The 13,261-nt window shown below is 45.3% G+C and overlaps 1 protein-coding gene across 1 annotated transcript in view; it reads left to right on the forward strand.

Moving 5' to 3' along the window:
* Positions 1-13,261, forward strand: part of RRP1B (ribosomal RNA processing 1B) — a 37,409-nt gene that overhangs the window by 7,220 nt on the left and 16,928 nt on the right. The window contains exons 2-8 of the mRNA XM_007969466.3: positions 3,355-3,437; positions 6,127-6,184; positions 7,666-7,751; positions 8,423-8,484; positions 8,824-8,953; positions 10,041-10,105; positions 10,622-10,803. Of these exons, the coding sequence (XP_007967657.3) occupies positions 3,355-3,437; positions 6,127-6,184; positions 7,666-7,751; positions 8,423-8,484; positions 8,824-8,953; positions 10,041-10,105; positions 10,622-10,803 (666 nt within the window). The remainder of the gene's footprint in view (positions 1-3,354; positions 3,438-6,126; positions 6,185-7,665; positions 7,752-8,422; positions 8,485-8,823; positions 8,954-10,040; positions 10,106-10,621; positions 10,804-13,261) is intronic.

The following is a 13,261-nucleotide window of genomic DNA, read 5'->3' on the forward strand; positions in this document are numbered from 1 at the left end:
TGGCACCAGCAGTTGAGCTCCTGCACAAAGCTGTGCTTCACTTTCCCCCTTAAAACTAGCGTGGCAGCCAGGCGCGGTGGTTCACGCCTGTAATCCCAGCACTTTGGGAGGCCGAGGCGGGCAGATCACGAGGTCAAGAGACTGAGACCGTCCTGGCCAACATGGCGAAACCCCATCTCTACTAAAAACTACAAAACATAGCTGGGCACGGTGGCACATCCCTGTAATCCCAGCTACTTGGGAGGCTGAGGCAGGAGAATTGCTTGAACCCAGACGGCAGAGGTTGCAGTGAGCCGAGGTTGCGCCATTGCACTCCAACCTGGGTAAGAGTGAGACTGTCTCAAAAAAAAAAAAAAAAAATCCTTAATAGCATGAAATATCCAGTCTGTTTAGTTTTTCTCATCATCTCAAATGTTTTTTATGACCAATCCAAATGAGGACCCCCCGTTGCGTTTGGTTAATATGTCTGCCAAGACGCTCTTAAATTCTAGCAGTTCTTACCATGTTTTTTTTCTGTACAGTTTATTTGTTGGAGGACATGGGTCATATGCTTTGTAGAGTTTCACATATTTGGGGTTTGTTGACTGCATCCTGTTGTCTCACCATGTTCCTCTGTCCCCTGTATTTCCTATAAACTAGTATTAATAGTTAAGATTTGACACAGTTGGGTTTTTTTGTTTTGTTTTGTTTTGTTTTACTTTTGTAAGAATACTTCACAGGTTGGTGCAGCGTTCTTCCTGTCGGCACCACCTCTGGCATCTGATGAGTGATTGCCTGTGCATATTAATGATCGGTCAGTGGGTTTGGGTGTTGATGGTCTGACACATCCATTTTCAAGTTTCTTAATATTGTTTGTTTGTTTGTTTGTTTGTTCGTTCGTGAGACAGAGTTGCTCTGTTGCCCAGGTTGGAGTGCAGTGGCACGATTATAGCTTACTGCAGCCTCAAATTCCTGGGCTCAGGTCATCCTCCCACCTCAGCCACCTGAGTACTTGGGACTACAGGCACATGCCACCATGCCCTGCCAATTTTTTGGTTTTGTTGCTGGGGTGTGTGCGTGTGCATGTGTGTGTGTGTGTTTAAGACAGGGTCTTGCTCTGTTGCCCAACTGGAGTACAGTGTTGTAGAGACTGGGTCTTGCTGTGTTGCCCAGGCTGGTCTCAAACTCCTGAGCACAAGTGAGCTGCCACGCCTGGGTGATATCTTTTCATCTAATGTTTTAGCAGCCATTTATGATCCTTGCCCAAAGCCTTTAATTCACTGGGGATATATGTGGTCTTTGAACATGATTAAATATAAGTGCACGTCACTGTGACCAAGAAAAAAAGTTATTGCGATCATGACCACAGTTGGCTCAGCTCTAGTGGGGTTTATCACTCATACCATACTTACACTAGCCATGTGAGGATCCCCAGGCACGATTTGTTCATAACCAGAGGGCAAGAGAACCAGGGTACATCTTCTCTCCAACTGCGAAAGGAAATATACTTTAATAAACTAGTTTTATGTTAGTTTCTGATATCTTGGTTTTACATGGAAAACTATCAGAATCCAAATGCAGGCCGGGTGTGGTGGCTCACACCAGTAATCCCAGCACTTTGGGAGGCCGAGGCCAGTGGATCACCTGAGGTCGGGAGTTCTGGACCAGCCTGGCCAACATGGTGAAACCCTGTCTCCACTAAAAATACAAAAAATTAGCCAGGTGTGGTGGCGCAAGCCTATAATCCCAACTACTCTTGAGGGTGAGGCGGGAGAATCGCTTGACCCCAGGACGCGGAGGTTGCAGTGAGCCTAGATTGTGCCACTGTACTCCAGCCTGGGCAACAGAGCAAGATTCTGTCCCAAAAAAAAAAAAAAGAATCAAAATGTACCATTATAAAATTGTTGATGGGAGAAAGACCCTTAGTAAAGTGGAAATCAATACCTATAAATTAAGGTGAATGCACTCTGAATATGAATACACTAAATAAACTTTGGTCCATCAAAAAAGGTCTTTTTGTCACTTTTTTTTTTTTTTTTTTTTTTTTTTTTTAAGAGACAAAGTCTCGCTCTGTCGCCCAGGCTGGAGTGCAGTGGCACAATCTTGGCTCACTGCAAGCTCCGCCTCCTGGGTTCACGCCATTCTCCTGCCTCAGCCTCCGGAGTAGCTAGGACTACAGGTGCCTGCCATCACGCCTGGCTAATTTTTTTTTTATTTTTAGTGGAGATGTGGTTTCACCGTGTTAGCCAGGATGGTCTCAATCTTCTGACCTCGTTATCCGCCCACCTCAGCCTCCCAAAGTCCTGGGATTACAGGCATGAGCCACTGTGCCCAACCCTTTTTGTCACTTTTTAAGCATCTTTTGGAGTATTAAGATCACATTGATTCTAAATATTTGTTTGCATTCATCTAATTTATAGCACTTTGTTGCTCCAAAAGATTTCTCCTAGGATCTCCTAGTAAAATCCTCATAAAGACCATTTGTAGCACACATCAAGACTTGAGGTTTCTGTTTGTGTTCTAATTTCATGGTCCATAGGCTCGGAAACTCCAAGAGTGTACACCTACCTTATCATTTTGTGATTCTTTATGTCAGTCAGCCAATACTTTATGACACCTGGGATCTACTCAGGAGATCTAAGGCTGAACGAGACTGGTCATTTAGTCATAGATCATGAAGGCAGAGGTAGATCCCTAAGTAGCTACAGTCAGAACAAAGCCAACCCTGGTGGTGCCGCAGTGAATGATCACCGTTACAGGGAGGGTGGTTGGGAGGCAGCCACTTTCGACCTCATACTAGGATCCTTAAAAGGTCATTTTTGCAAAAATGTTCCAAAGTAGTGTCAGCGTCCCCGGGCCCTTTCCCAGGCCTTTGACTTTCAGATGTACTGTTCGGAGCTCCTGTGTCCTCTGCCTGGCTGGTTTTCTGTTCCTCGGAAGTGGGGCTGCCCATTGCTGGGGCTTCATATGAGCACATCCCCCGCATTTCTTGTAAGATTTGCAGTTTTACTTCACAAGACCAGCGAAAATGTCAGTGTGCAGGATGGCTGCACGTGGTGGGCAGGGAGGGCCTTAAGGGGGAGCTGATTTCCTAAGTGACTACTTTGTTCATGAATTTTGTGTTGTGATGACATTTGCTTCCTCACGCTGAGGCCAGGCCACCACTGCCACCCTACCCTGTAGCTGATAAAGCTGCAGGTACAGTAGTAATTTATTTATGTTTCTTTTATAATAATAAGGAAATGTTTGCTTCCATTTTTTAAAAAGACGTGCAAATGAAAGAGAATTAAAATGTATGTGATACTTCACCACTTTCTAAACTTTAAGAAAGGAGATGCATAGATTCTAAGATGTTTGTGCTGTTTTGCCTTCCAGGAGGCTTCAGTCAGGAAGAACTTCTAAAAATCTGGAAGGGGCTCTTCTACTGCATGTGGGTGCAGGATGAACCCCTTCTACAGGTAACGTGCATTCCCTTTGTCATGCTCCCTGGTTCTTGCTGTAGCTGGATAAGAGACTTGAGCACTCACGCTATGCCAGTCCCCCGATACACTGACGCACACTGACGGTCATGCTTCAAGGAGTCATTTTCTCTTTTTTTTTTTTTTTTTTTTTTTTTTTTTTGGGACGGAGTCTCACTCTGTCGCCCAGGCCGGAGTGCAGTGGCCGGATCTCAGCTCACTGCAAGCTCCGCCTCCCGGGTTCAAGTGATTCTCCTGCCTCAGCCTCCCGAGTAGCTGGGACTACAGGCGCCCGCCACCTCGCCTGGCTAGTTTTTTGTATTTTTTTGTAGAGACGGGGTTTCACCGTGTTAGCCAGGATGGTCTCGATCTCCTGACCTCGTGATCCGCCCGTCTCAGCCTCCCAAAGTGCAGGGATTACAGGCTTGAGCCACCGCGCCTGGCCCAAGGAGTCATTTTCTTACCTCTTGTCCATATAGAAAGGGATGCAGTGTCAACACAGTTAGGTGAATTGTCTTTTCAAATAAAATGAAAGATGTGCATTCATTGTCAATTTACTATTTCTCTGTAAAATTTGATAGGTTCCATGCTAGGTTTTACGTTACTTAAAGTTTCTCTCTTCTGGTAAGTTTATTTTCTGTGGTCAAGGATGGCATGACAGGAGCACTAACTGAAACCCAGGACAAGGCAGCCGCTTCGCTGGGCTTCGGGTTCCACGCAGAGCAGGCGGTAGGCGCTCCGCGAAAGCCTCCCTGTTAAAGCCTAGTGTGCCTGCGCGGTCATCCAAACATGCGGCAGGCTCGGTCTCTCTCTGCAGGGCCTGCTGAGCCCACCACCAAAGCCAACACTAAAGAAGTGACTTTCATTTTTTAAAAGCTTTGTTCTGACCCATGAACGTAGATCGGATCTGCCTCTGTAGAGGTAGAGGAAGCTTGTCCACCCACGGGCCACATGCGGCCCAGGATGGCTTTGAATGCAGCCCCACACAAATTCGTAAACTTTCTTAGGACCTTGTGAGATTTTTTTTTTAAGGCTCATCACTATCATTAGTGTTAGTGTGTTCTGTGTGTGGCCCAAGACAGTTCTTCCAGTGTGGCTCAGGGGAGGCAAAAGACTGGACACCTCTGAGGTAGAAGAACCAGCCTTGAGGAGAAGTGCTTGCAGGTCTCTGATGCAGATGCCAAGTCCTCAGGGCGAGATTTTACTTTTCTGGGTTTTAACATGCAGCCTTGCCATTTCTCCCATGCTGCGTAATAACTTGTTTTAATTTATTTTTATTTTACTGAACATATTTTGAGTAGGAGCAGGGCAAAATATTTCTATATTACATTCAAAAGTAACAACCAACAGCTTTAGTGGAGGAAGAAAACCAACGGACAGGAACCTCATTCTCCCACAAAGGAAAACAGACCGGGTGCTGTGTGAGTGAGACCTATGAGGAGTGTGCTTTTCTCACGGAACCTCAGGAACAGGGGGCATCTCCCCAGAGTGAGCCTGCTGCATCTCAGCAGGGCATGTGTTTCCAGGGACCCCTTCACCCAGGACAGAGCCCAGAAGGCTGGGTTTACCTTCATATTCCACCTTGTCTCTGACCAGGCTGGGGGAGGCCTTTCCCGTGGTGTGCAGTCAGCGTCCCAACATCTAACCTCTGTGGGGTCTGCCCTGCTATCTTTGTGTTTCACAGGATTTCTGGGATTATGGTGAAGTGGTTTTTTTGTTTGTTTTTGTTTTTGTTTTGTTTTTGTTTGTTTTTGTTTTTGTTTTGTTTTTTTGACAGTCTCACTCTGTTGCCCAGGCTGACGTGCAGTGGTGCAATCATGGCTCACTGCAGCCCCAGCCTCCTTATTGCTCAGCTGATCCTCCTGCCTCAGCCACCCGAGTAGCTGGGACTACAGGTGCACGCCTCCAGGCCTGGCTAATTTTTGTATTTTTTTGTAGAGACTGGATCTCATTGTGTTGCCTAGGCTGGCGTTGAACTCCTGGACTCAAGCGATCTGCCTGCCTTGGCCTGCCAAAGTGCTCGGGCTCCCATTACAGGCATGAGCTGCCATGCCCAGCTTAGATGTGGGTTTTTTGGTGGTTGTTGCTTTGAGACAGAGTCTCGCTCTGTGGCCCAGGCTGGAGTGCAATGGCGCGATCTTGGCTCACTGCACCCTCTACCTCCGAGTTCAAGCAATTCTGTCCCAGCCTCCCGAGTAGCCGGAACTAGAGGCACACGCCAGTACGCCTGGCTAATTTTTGAAGTTTTAGTAGAGCTGTTGGGGGTGCCATCTTGGTCAGGCTGGTCTTGAACTCCTGACCTCAGGTGATCCACCTGCCTCGGCCTCCCAAAGTGCTGGGATTACAGGCGTGAGCAACCGCACATGGCCAGATATAGTTATAAAGCCAAGAACTGATAACTAAATTATTTCATTTCTAGTTCATTTGAACTGATAACTAGGATGCTTTTTTAAACATGTAGCTTAACACAGTTCTTGCAGACATACCAAGTTAGCATAATAGTCCATCAGTATTGGAAATTACACATTTGATAAAATTCAGATATTCGGATACATACTTCTTAGTGGAAGTAACAAGAGGCGCAGACCTTCCCGCCAGCAGAAGTGGGAGGAGGAAGCAGGCCGCGGCACGAGCATCTCATGTTGGCCCACGATGACCCCCATTTTTCTCCCCAACCCCGCCTCTGCAGGAAGAGCTCGCCAACACCATCGCACAGCTAGTCCACGCTGTTAACAACTCAGCAGCTCGTAAGTCCTGTTGTTCTCCTTCCTTCCAAGTTTTCCGACGTGCTAGTTTAATGGGAACCTTGTGCCGGTATTGTGTAGCTGTCAGTGGACAAGCCATTCCTGTTTTTAAAAGCTGTGATAAACTTAGTCATTGACTTGGTGAGAGGGCGAAGTGTCTTGGGGAGAATCAATTTGACATCTCAGAGATTTCAGAAAATGCTTCTAGAAATAACAATCCTCCAGAATCTTCAAATTCTGAGTTACTTTAACTTGCAGCCTGGAGAGCCAGATGCAGGGTCCATGGTGATCTCTGGATGCCAGGTTCATCTTCCCAAGAACAGAGCCATCACTGGTAATAAATAAATACACAGAAGACACCACTCCTGGTGTCTCAACCGGAGAGAAAAGAAATGAGTTAGGGTGCTTCTGTGTCAGGCATTGATTGCTTACAAAGGAAGAAAAAGGCAGCAGACTTCGTTTGTTCTGCTTAACGCTCTTCGGAAAACCATCCTAATGATTTCAACAACCCCCAGCGTGCTCTGAATATTAACTGACTCATATTGAACAAAATTCTACATATGATGTATAATAGATTTGCACAGATGAAAAAAGAATTACGCAAAAAGAAATAAAACCAAAAACTCAACAAAAATTGTTTTTGAATAAAAAAGTGCCAGTTTTGTGGGTCAGAAGAGAAAAATTGAGTGCTTTGTGCTGTAGCTCACCCAGATGACACCTCTCATCAGACAAAAATATGAGTTTCTATATGGATTATATAAGTGTCAGAATTAATGGTTTTGGACTGATTGTTAGGTACCAATGTAGTAGGAGGAGTCACTAGAAGTAGAACAAGGAATCTTTTTATTTTAGAAGGAACGTGGCTTTGCAGTGGATAAAGGAAAAATGCTCCAGAGAACATTCAAATCTAACATTACAAGGTTGCCAGCCCTTCCTATTATTCTGTTTTTATTTAAATACAAAAGATCAAGGCCAGGCACGGTGGCTCATGCCTGTAATCCCAGCACTTTGGGAGGCCGAGGTGGATGGATCACCTGAGGTCAGGAGTTTGAGACCAGCCTGGCCAACATGGTTAAACCCCGTCTTTACTAAAAATACGAAGATTAGCCAGGTGTGGTGGTGCTCACCTGTAATCCCAGCTACTTGGGAGGCTGAGGCAGGAGAATCACTTGAACCCAAGAGGCAGAGGTTGCAATGAGCTGAGATCTCGCCGTTGCACTCCAGCCTAGGCCACAGAGTGGGACCCGTCTCAAAAATTAAAAAATTAAAAAGTAAAAGATCTACACAGTCCAAGTGATGTTTAAAAATAAATGTAAAAGAAATGATTGAGTATTTTTAATTATCAAACATTTTCTAGCTGCCCAAGAATGACTGAGAAAAGTGAATAATAAATAATGCTAGTTTGTTCCTCTTCATTATTTTCTTGTTATATGTTAATATGTTGATGTGGAAGCCAAGTATTTAGAGCCTTTTGTTCACTGCAGAACACCTGTTCATTCAGACCTTTTGGCAAACCATGAATCGAGAATGGAAAGGAATAGACAGGCTGCGCCTGGACAAATATTATATGGTAAGATCTGCCACAGTTACTTCAAAAACTCCGGGGAGGAAAAGAATGTCCTTTATCTTAAAAGCAATGGAAAGGCTTATTTGTGAAGCAAAACAAGCCACAGGCTTAGTGTGAAGGAAGAATTTGAATGTGTCCTGGAAAGCTTCTCTGTTTTAGCTTTTGCAGCTCTTAAGGATGAGTTTGGGGAGCGTTAGTGAATATGTTGGGTATTTTTTGAGACAGAGTCTCTCTCACTCTGTTCCCCAGGCTGGAGTGCAGTGGCGCGCTCTCAGCTCACTGCGACCTCCACCTCCTGGGTCCCGGTGATTCTCATGCCTCAGCCTCCTGAGTAGCTGGGACTACAGACGCCCACCACCACGCCCGGCTAATTTTTCTATTTTTAGTAGAGATGAGGGTTTGCCATGTTGGCCAGGGTGGTCTTGAACTCCTGGCCTCAAATGATCTGCCCACCTCAGCCTCCCAAAATGCTGCAGTTACAGGCGTGAGCCACTGCTCCTGGCTCTGAATATGTTTTTTGATCTAGAAGTTAAATATGAGTGTTGTGAATATTTTTTTACTTTTGGGAACCAGGCCATACCAATTTCATTGGTCCCCTCATTCTGCTGAGCTGATAAATATTTCTTACTTTTCCTTTTTTTTTTTTTTTTTAAACAAAAATTGCCTATCTTTAGCTGATTCGTCTGGTCCTGAGGCAGTCCTTTGAAGTCTTGAAGCGAAACGGCTGGGAAGAAAGGTCAGTAAACTATTCGAGTTAGCATCTGGTAGCCTTAAAACTTAAACGGTAGTAGAGTGTCTGTCAAGTTTTCTGAACTTGTAGAAAACCATGAGAAGCTCAATGCATTGTTACCTACAGAGAATTGAAATCCAGTAGAAGGCATAAAATAGTTAAGTATATATGACAGTCAACATTTTATACTGATTTAAGTGGTTGCTTTTTTCCTTGTAAAATGATTTCAGTCTTGCATTGATTGCTATGCTATGTAGGTACCAGACCGAGTATTTTTGTTTCTCTTTGGGAAGTGAGAAGTGTTGGCGTACTGTCATTAACAGAAGCATGTGTTTGGTTCTTTAGCCGAATCAAGGTTTTCTTGGATGTCCTGATGAAGGAGATCCTGTGTCCTGAGAGTCAGTCTCCTAATGGAGTGAGGTTCCACTTCATTGATATTTACCTGGATGAACTCTCCAAAGTTGGGGGGAAGGAGGTAAGCAGCTGCCGACAGGCTGTCCATGGGGTGAGACGGCCACCAGTGTTTGCAGTAGTTGCCAGTGAATTGCTGTGGGATGGCACTTCGCATGACCAGCGACTGTAGCAGTGTGAATTGCTTCAGTCCTGTCTGGGAATGTGTCCTAGGCAGCTAGTGGGGCGGGATTTGTGCACTGAGGATGTACATGACAGTCTTACCTGTAAAATAGAATTGAAAGCAAGCTACAGACTCCAATGAAGAACTCACTAACACGGGGGAGTGCTCAGGATCTAGGGAGCTTTATAAAGCCGTAGGAAAAGCTATGCAAATGGTAGACATTTTTAAGGTATATACTCATAAAGAGACAAAAGGCTGGAAAGGAAACATACATTTTTTAGTATGCAAATGATTCTCTGGATGTGGGAACATGCACAGATTTTGCTTTTCTTTCACAGATGTTTTGCAGGGAACAGGTATTTTTTTTAGTTAAAAGAAAATATGTTGTATTCAAAACAATAATTCTTTTGTCTCACACGTGGAGGCACTGTCCCTATGACCCCTCTTGTAGAGGAAGTGGACGTATGTCCTATATCAGGTTTGTCCAGCCCGCCGCCTGAGAGCTGCATGGGGCCCAGGGCAGCTTTGAATGTGGCCCAACACAAATTCATAAACTTTCTTAAAATATTATGAGATTTTTTTCTTTTTTTTTTTTTTTGCATTTTATTTTATTTTTAGGTCATCAGCTATTGTTAGTGTTTGTGTATTTTATGTGTGGCCCAGGACAATTCTTCCAGCATGGCTCGGGGAAGTCACAGGTTTGGGCACCCTTGTTCTGTATGTTGGGCGGATAGGATCGTGCCTGTTGGGCTGGGTGCCTTTCTCCAGCCACTGCACTGAGATACCAAGTAGCTGGAGGGCGGCCTCGATCTTCAGCCTGGCTCCCGGCTTCTGTGGCGTTCCCTAGGGGCGCCTTGGGGCTGTGTGAGACAGGCATTGCTTGGTCTAACTCCACTTTTGTCAAAGATGTGAATGGTCCCTTTTTCAAGAAGGACATGTCAAGAAGGGCAAGGCTGTTTCTCAATTTTTCCCTTTTTCTAAATTACAGCTTTTAGCAGATCAGAATCTCAAGTTTATCGATCCATTCTGCAAGATCGCTGCGAAGACTAAGGAGTAAGTGATCCCCATGTTGGTTCCCACTGCTCCGTGGCACTTGGTCCCCACTGCTCCATGGCACTTGGTCCCCACTGCTCCGTGGCACTTGGTCCCCACTGCTCCGTGGCACTTGGTCCCCATTGCTCCATGGCACTTGGTCCCCACTGCTCCGGGCACTTGCTCATGGGGAGTTGCTTGCCGTCATGCATCCTGTCGCCGGGTACCCAGGACAGTGCTTCACAGCAGAGAGCAGCTGGAGAAGTCGGCCGAAGCTTTGAGCAGTGATTTGGCTCTTCTACCTTCAGTATTTGACTCACTCATTCCAGGAATGCCCTCCCACGCCCAAAGATCTGACTGCTGAGCGTCCCATGCCTGTTGGGTGGCACTTAGGCAGTTCCTCGCAGATGCTTGCTGGCCCGTAGGGGCCACTCCAGACCACAGCCACGTGTGCAGGGCTTCCCTCTGCACTCCTGAAGCCAGAAGGCCAGGCCGTTCGTTCTAATCACATGCTCTCCACTGTGCTTCTACCCTCAGCCACACCCTGGTGCAGACCATAGCTCGGGGCGTCTTCGAAGCTATCGTAGATCAGTCTCCTTTTGTGCCTGAGGAGACAATGGAGGAACAGAAGACAAAAGTGGGCCATGGTGACCTCTCTGCTGAGGAGATACCTGAAAATGAGGTGTCCATGAGAAGAGCTGTCAGTAAAAAGAAGACAGGTAGGAGGATGTTCTTGGTCAGTCTAGCTTTCTTTCTGGTAAAATCCTCCTCAGACAAACAGTTCTTAATATATTTGTTGGCATCTTACTGAATGCAACCTAGAGTTGATGACTCTGCCTCAGCCTTCCCACGAAAAGCAGCAGAGCTGGGTTCATTGTGCCTGGAGGGTGCCTAGCGGGGCTATAGGGAGACCTGAGACCTGTCCCATGTGGCATACGCACATTTCTGTACCTCCCAGGATCTCAGGACTCTCCTCAAGGATTTTACCATTGTCACTGCTAGTGCTTTCTGTACCTCCCAGGATCTCAGGACTCTCCTCAAGGATTTTACATCGTCACTGCTAGTGCTTTCTGGTGCTTTTTGTTTGCTTTGTTGTTTTGTTTGACGTATTTCAACACCTTAGCGTGGCCTCATTCCTACGGGTTACTCGAGGGACGTATGCTTGTTTCTGTGGCTGTCCTTTCTCAACTCACGACTTCCTTCAAGGTTCTTTTTCTTGGGATGTTTACATGCCCACTGTGGACTGGCATCGTTCTTACTACTGTTTTGTGTCTGCAGACTTAAGGTAGAATATGCTTTTGAAGTTGCAGACCCGTCCAAACTCTCAGTGCTTTATCTGAATGCACAAAATGAGGGGAATGGTTAGGTCACAGTTTACCTGCTTTTGAAGTGTTATATAACCATTTGAAAGCAAAGTTCCTAAAAACTAAGGACCGAAGGAATATTAATATACATATATATGTATTTTTTAAAGCCCAGCACCAACTCTATGGAGAAGGAGCCTGATTTGTTGTTTGGGTTTTCTTTAATTATTATGGCTATATAATAGTTGTGCATCAGATTTGTTTTTAAACGTTTATTTTTGTGCTTTTATTTTTTTTTTCATAAAAGGTTATCTTATTTAATTTTTTTTTTTTTTTTTTTTTTTTTTTTTGAGACGGAGTCTGGCTCTGTTGCCCGGGCTGGAGTGCAGTGGCCGGATCTCGGCTCACTGCAAGCTCCGCCTCCCGGGTTTACGCCATTCTCCTGCCTCAGCCTCCTGAGTAGCTGGGACTACACGCACCCGCCACCTCGCCCGGCTAGTTTTTTGTATTTTTTAGTAGAGACGGGGTTTCACCGTGTTAGCCAGGATGGTCTCGATCTCCTGACCTCGTGATCCGCCCGTCTTGGCCTCCTAAAGTGCTGGGATTACAGGCTTGAGCCACCGTGCCCGGCCATTTTATTTATTTTGATAATTTAGGGGGAACAGGTGGTTTGGGTTACATGGATAAGTTCTTTAGTGGTGAATTCTGAGATTTTGGTACACCCGTCACCCGAGCAGTGTACACTGTACCCAATGTGTAGTCTTTTATCCCTCACCCGCCTCCCACCCTTTCCCCTGAGTCCCCAAAGCCCATTGTATCATTCTTCAGCCTTTGCATCATCATAGCTTAGCTCCCACTTTTAAGTGAGAACATAAAATGTTTTGGTTTTCCATTCCTGAGTTACTTCACTTAGAATAATGTTCTCCAGCTCTATCCAGGTTGCTGTGGATACCATTATTTCATTCCTTTTTATGCTGAGTAGTATTCCACGGTATATATACCACATTTTCTTCATCCACTCACTGATCAGTGGGCATTCAGGCCGGTTCCATGTTTTCACAGCTGTGGATTGTGCTGCTATAAACATGCGTGTGCAAGTGTATTTTTCATACAGTGACTTCTTTTCCTCTGGGTAGGTACCCGGCAGTGGGATTGCTGGATCAATGATAGATTTACCTTTAGTTCTTTAAGGAATCTCCATATTGTTTTCCAAAGTGGCTGTACTAGTTTGCATTCCCACCAGCAGTATAGAAGTCTTCCCTTTTCACCACGTCTGTGCCAACATCTTTTTTTTTTTTTTTTTTTGAGACGGAGTTTTGCTTCTTGTTGCCCAGGCTGGAGTGCAGTGGTGCCATCTCAGCTCACTGCAACCTCCACCTCCCAGGTTCAAGCGATTCTTCTGCCTCAGCCTCCTAAGAAACTGGGATTACAGACACCTGCCACCAGGCCCAGCTAATTTTTTGCATTTTAGTAGAGATGGGTTTCATCATGTTGGCCAGGCTGGTCTCAAACTCCTGACCTCAGGTAATACACCCACCTCTGCCTCCCAGAGTGCAGGCATTACAGGCATGAGCCACCATGCCCAGCCACCAACATCTATTATTTTTTGATTTTTTAAATTATGGCCATTCTTGCTGGAGTGAGGTGGTATCTCATTATGGTTTTCATTTGCATTTCCATATGTCTGTAGACCATTTGTATATCTTCTTTTGAGAATTGGCTGTTTATGTCCTTAGCCCACTTTTTGATGGGATTTTTTTTTCTTACTGATTTGTTTGAGTTTCTTGTAGATTCTGGATATTAGTCCTTTGTTGACTGCATAATTGGCAAATATTTTCTCCCATTCTGTTTTATTCTGCTGATTATTTCTTTT

This window comes from Chlorocebus sabaeus, chromosome 2 (genome assembly GCF_047675955.1).
Source record: "Chlorocebus sabaeus isolate Y175 chromosome 2, mChlSab1.0.hap1, whole genome shotgun sequence".
NCBI classification, from domain to species: domain Eukaryota; kingdom Metazoa; phylum Chordata; class Mammalia; order Primates; family Cercopithecidae; genus Chlorocebus; species Chlorocebus sabaeus.